The sequence below is a fragment of the Gekko japonicus genome, unplaced genomic scaffold (genome assembly GCF_001447785.1).
Source record: "Gekko japonicus isolate JY-2015 unplaced genomic scaffold, Gekko_japonicus_V1.1 scaffold4376, whole genome shotgun sequence".
NCBI lineage: Eukaryota > Metazoa > Chordata > Lepidosauria > Squamata > Gekkonidae > Gekko > Gekko japonicus.
The window spans coordinates 55,711-61,734 of NW_015168795.1; the positions used below are offsets into that span (position 1 = coordinate 55,711).

The window sequence follows — 6,024 nt, forward strand, 5'->3', positions numbered from 1 at the left end:
CAATGGGGCATGGGCGGGCGCCGGATACCACTGGAAACTCGATCAGACGCCTGCCCTTGTCCCGCGGTTTCCGGAAACTAGTACCTCCGAGGTACTAGTTTTTAACCGTGCATCTTCGGCGGGAAGCCTCGGGTTCGCCACGGGAGCTCTACGCTTCCCAGATGTGGCGGTGAGATCGCGCCCGGAAAATCCGCCTATCTTCCGTCACAGTAGCATGGCTACTGCTCCGTGTGACCACAGCCTATTTACTAACAGAGTCTCCTCCTAATTTACCCAGAACAGGCATTAAGCTAATTGGCCTGTAATTCCCTTTGGATCGGGTCAAGTTCCAGGTCAAGTTCAAGGTGCTGGTCTTAACCTTTAAAGCCCTTTGCGGTCTTGGGACCGACATATCTAAGGGACCGTCTCTCCTGGCACGTCCCCCAAAGACTGTTACCCACAATGGATCAAAATCTCCTGGTGATCCCTGGCTGAAAGATATCCGCTTAGCCTTAACCAGAGCCTTTGGCTCTGGCGCCAGCCTGCTGGAATGTTCTCTCAAATGAGGTCTGGGCCCTGCGGGACCTAGTGCAATTCCACAAGGCCTACAACAGAAATGTTCCGGCAGGCCTATAGCTGAGGAGGCAGTAATTCAGTTTGGTGTGCTGGTGAAGTGCGCGGACTCTAATCTGGGAGGACCGGGTTTGATTCCCCACTCCTCCACTTGCACCTGCTGGATGACCTTGGGCAAGTCGTAGTTCTGATAAGAGCTGTTCTCGAAAAAGAGCAGTTTCTGTCAGAGCTCTCTCAGCCCCACCTACCTCACAGGGTGTCTATTGCAGGGAGGGGAAGGGAAAGGAGTTTGTAAGCCGCTCTGAGACTCCATCGGGTAGCGAAGGGCGAATCCAATCTCTTCTTCTTCTTCTATATTGGCCTCCCCCTGGCTTGTCACCTTGTCACTTTTCCTTTGGCTGTCCAGCTGTTGTAATGCCGTCTTAAGATCCACGGACACACTTGAATTATAATCGCCTCTGAGAAAAGACGCACCAAGCTGTATCAGACCTTGTGCTGCCGTCCGACTGATTAGATTTAAACTGTTTATAAATTGCTGTTGTAAATCGGGTTTTAATGATTAATTAATTGATTGTTTTAATATTTTGTCGAAGGCTTTCACGGCCGGAGTTCATTAGCTGTTGTAGATTTTCCGGGCTGTATGGCCATGGTCTTGGCATTGTAGGACCTGACGTTTCGCCAGTAGCTGTGACTGGCCTCTTCAGAGGTATAACACAGAAAGATGGAGTACTCTCTGTGTCAAGGTGAGAAGCAAAATGGTAGGCAGGTAATTTATATCTACTCAGGAAGGTGGGGTAGGGCTAAGTCATTATCTTGTAGGAGTTCCCCAGGCTGTGAACATGCTAATAGAGGAGCTTTCCTGAGGAGGTTCTTTTGCATATGGATTGTGTCCTGAGGAGGTTTCCTGAGGAGGTTCTTTAGCATATTGTTTGTTGGTACCTGTTCTTGCCCACCCTGAGCCCTGCTATTCAGGGGAGGGTGGGTTATAAGCTGAAGATAATTCATTCATTAATTAAATAAATAAAAGGATGAATCACATTAGCTTCCGTTCAAAACTGAAGAGTGGAGAAAAGAAAGAAGCAGGGCCTTTTCAGTGTTGGCTCCTCATTTGTGGAATCCCACTCGCATGCACACTGTTTTTATCCTGTGCTTCCTCCAAGGAGCACATGGGAACATACCTGTTCTCCCAACACCCCGTGTTACCTCCTCATCAGCCCTGGGAGGTGGGTTGGCAGAGTGAGAGAGGGGTGAGCCCGTGGTTAGCCCACAAACATCCAAGTAGACTTGGGTTTGGATGGGTCTCCCCAAGCCTCCAGAGTCTTCTGTTTTTGGTCTGTTGCCCAATTGGGGATTCTTAAACATTGTGTTGATTAACTATTGCTGTGTGTATCTTATTTAATTTCTCTTCCTCTTATATTAATTGTTCGACCCTGTGCTGTTCTTTAAAAGCATTGGATTGTGTACTTCTCTGCTGCCTTTGTTATCGGTCTGAGTTTTCTTCTTAGCTTTCTTTTCATTCTAGTTTGAAGAACTTCTAATTTTGTCCGTGGTTGAGATGATGGATCCGTGGTTGTTTCTAGGCCTTGGGGTGTTGTTGTTGTTTTTTAAAAAGCTGTTTGATAGTTCTGGTTAGGGGCTTGCAACTCCCTCGCCCCACTCCTGAACCTTTGCTAAACTTCTTGACAATGTTTCCTCTAATCTTTCCCCCCCTACTTGGCAGAGCAGTTCACATTCTGAGCAAAACATAACCGCTGTAATCTTCAAATGGGCAACGGGCAGTTTGCAGCTGAGTGGGGCCTCCTGGGTTAATGAGGGGCTGCTCATGCGTACAGCTTAGAGCAGGGGTGTCAAACATCCGGCCCGGGGGCTGGATCAGGCCCCCGGAGGGCTTCCATCAGGCCTGCTTCCAGTTCTGCTGCTGCTACATCATGGCTTGCTTCGCCAGACTCTCTCACTCACTCAGCCATTTCATGTTGTAACCTGGGTCCCAGACTCAGAACTCTGAGCATGAGATTTCGGTGGCGGATCTCAATACATCAAAAGTAGGTTTGCCGCTTACAGAGCTAATGTTTTAAGCATGTCTTTATTTTAAGTTTTTTAAATAATCTGTGTGTTTTCCTTTATAAAGTTTATATCCCCGTTACCTGGCATTACATTTTATGACGCATCCGGCCCGGCCCAACAAGGTCTCATTTATGTCAGATCCGGCCGTCATAACAAATGAGTTCGACACCCCTGGCTTAGAGGGACCGCTCCTTGGAGACCGTCTTGCTTCCGCCAGGTGTTTTGCCTGAGCAACCTGCTGGACTTACCGTATGTTTCTGATTTTGAGTGATGCCAATCCGGATGCAGTGTATGTTTTTAAGCACAAAGTTTATCATGGCAGCTAAGTATACGGCAGCGAACTTGCATCTATCGGTATATCAGGCTGTCACGTACAGTGTTAGATCAAGATGGGTAGCTGTGTTAGTCTGTCTGTAGAAATGGAAAAGAGCAAGGGTCCAGGAGCATCTTAAAGATTAACAAAACTTGTGGCAGGGGAAGAGCTTTCCAGAGTCACTGGCTCACTTCTTCAGATACAGCTGGAACAAGTCCATCTGTCCTTATATCACATCCTAGCTGTATCGGAAGAAGTGAGCCAGTGAATCACGAAAGCTCCTCCCCCTGACACCAATTTTGTTAGTCTTGAGGGTGCTCCTGGACTCTTGGTCTTTTCTATTTCTACAGACAGACTAACACGGCTCCCCAACTTGATCTAACACTTTAAGACATTGAGAAGGTCTGTAGTTCGGCAGTTCGAGACCCAAGTGCCGAATGGCGGAGTGAGGCTCCCGTCTCTGGCCCCAGCTCCTGCCAACCTAGCAGTTCGAAAGCAAGACATTGCTATTAGATAGATAGGTGGGAAGGCAACAGCATTCCGTGCACCTCGACGTCTAGTCATGCCGGCCACATGACCACGGAAACGTCTTCGGACAGCGCTGGTTCTTCGGCTTGGAAACGGAGATGAGCACTGTCCCCCTAGAGTCGGATTCGACTGGCTTTCGAGCAAGGGAAACCTTTACCTTAAGGTGCTAGTGGATTCTTGCTCTTTTTTACTACATACAGGTTTGGAAGCTGAAATGTTTGACATTAGTTTATTTGACTATTTGAGTGTATAACATAAGGTCACTGCTTGAAAATTTCCACCCCTCAAGTGCTTTTGAGAGATCCCTAACCTGGGCGACCCCAACCTTTTGAGTGAAGTCAAGACGGCTGGAGATTAACCAGGGCAGCGTGTGTGTATAGTAACTGTCAGCTAAGTTTCAGTTCATCTCTCTACCGGCAGTTTTGAATGATTGATTTTAAATCATTGTCTTTATATGGTAATCTGCCTTGAATTCCTGCAAGGCGGAAAGGCTGCAACTTAATGTTTTCAATAAATAAATAAGGGGAAGCTTACAAGACCCTTTCCCTCAGATTGGTATAAACAGAACCCAGGAGTCCCGGCCCCTAGAATCTTTCCAATTCCTAGCACACTCGACTTGAGTTTTCTGTCCCTTCTTAATTCTTTCTAGCGGCTCTCATGATGTCCGGCCCCACCTGGCTCCCCCCAAAGCAGGTGGGCGTCTCAGGATCTCCCGGGATCCTGGTTTCCGCTCCAGTGGCGTGCAAGCCCCAGAAGAGCTTTGCTACTGCTCCGACCGCCCCCCGGCCCGTGTACGGATCTCAGGAGGCGAACGGGACCATGAGCGCAATGGGGCCGGCCCCTCGGTACCCACCCCCTGCCGCAGGTAACGGGTCTGCTGGGAGCTGGGCTGAGCGGAAGCATGAACGGCAGGCAGCAGTCTCTAGAGCTGTGGTTTCCGGAAGCGCCATGCTGCCTGCGAACCTGAAACATCTGTCCAGAGGATGCCGCTGAGGGTTGCCAAACTCCAGGGGGGAGGTACAAAAACGGAGGGTCACAGTGTTAGGAAGACATGCACAGAAATATATATATCACTGTGCACAATAAATATAAGCTTATGGTAACACCATTTTATGCTTTATTCTTTTTATATTTTTCGATACTGTTGCCTAGATATTGGTATCAAATATTATCAAAAATATACCTGATAGAATTTGAAAGATACGCTGTCTTAGGTTATTATATGTTTGCCGCATGGGTTCTGATGGGACCCTAGACAAGTATGCTGCTATCTTAAGAGCTTTTGTGCTCACAAAGAAAAATTATCGCACCTTATGTCCTTTATATAAACATCACGGTCCTTGAAAAAGATTCATTCGAAACGGATAAGTTACTAGAGTCCCCTAGGACCAGAGATAGTGATACTGACAAAGTGCCGTCTGAATGTAAACCAGCACTCGATGTATTGTTTGGGTGAAACATATTTTTCTCTGTGTATTGTTTGGGTGAAATATATTTTTCTCTGTATTGTTTGGGTTGAAATATATTTTTCTCTGTGTATTGTTTGGGTGAAACATATTTTTCTCTGTGTATTGTTTGGGTGAAATATATTTTTGACAATATTTGATACCAATATTTAGACAACAGTATTGAAAAATATAAGAAGAAAAAGAATAAAGCATAACATTGTTTTACCATAAGCATATATGTATTGTAAAAGTTTCCCTTGCTCAAAAGCCAGTCGAATCCGACTCTAGGGGCACGGTGCTCATCTCCGTTTCCAAGCCGAAGACCCAGCGCTGTCCAGAGATGTTTTCCGTGGTCACGTGGCCGGCATGACTATACACCGAGGCGCACGGAACGCTGTAACCTTCCCACCGAAGCAGCACCTATTTATCTACTTGCAGTTTCTTGCTTTCGAACTGCTAGGTTGGCAGGAGCTGGGGCCAGAGACGGGAGCCTCACTCCGTCCTGCGGCACTCGGGTCTCGAACTGCCGAACTACCGACCTTCCGGTCTGCAGCTCAGCGTCTTAACCACTCGAGCCACCACAGCCCCATATTTATTGTATACAGTGATATATATTTTTGTATATCCTCCAGGTGGGGCCTGGAGCTCTCCCAGTATTATAGTTGCACCCTACTGAGGTCTCCTCCCCCCCCCAGGCCCCACCCCCCAAATCTCCAGGTATTTCCCAACCCTGAGGTGGGCACCCTCATGCCAAAGGAAGTTGCCAACCTCCAGGTGGCTGGGGGGGGGGCTTGAGATCTCTCAGAATTGCGGCTGCTCTCTGGGCGACAGAGAGGAGTTCCCCCGGAGAAAACGGCTGCCTTCCCCTCCCCAAATCTCCAGGGTTTTCCCAACCTGGAGCCGGCAGTCCTCGTGCCTCCGTGTGAACCCCTTTGGACTCTATTTTTCCTACTCCTTTCTCTGCCGACTTAGCAAGATAGCTGGTCTTTCAGGCCCGACAGGTAGGCGGTGAGAGAGCCTGGATCTGCCCCAGGCGATATGATATGATTGAAGTCCCCTGTCTACCTCGGCGGGGGGGGGGGCTGGGGCGGCGCCCGGCCTGGGGTATTCTGCCGGGGG

At 48.4% G+C, this 6,024-nt stretch overlaps 1 protein-coding gene across 1 annotated transcript in view; it reads left to right on the plus strand.

Moving 5' to 3' along the window:
* The first annotated feature begins 4,111 nt into the window (after positions 1 to 4,111).
* Positions 4,112 to 6,024, plus strand: part of LOC107114260 (thyroid receptor-interacting protein 6-like) — a 17,632-nt gene continuing 15,719 nt past the window's right edge. The window contains exon 1 of the mRNA XM_015415704.1: positions 4,112 to 4,322. Within this exon, the coding sequence (XP_015271190.1) occupies positions 4,115 to 4,322 (208 nt within the window). The 5' untranslated portion in view covers positions 4,112 to 4,114. The remainder of the gene's footprint in view (positions 4,323 to 6,024) is intronic.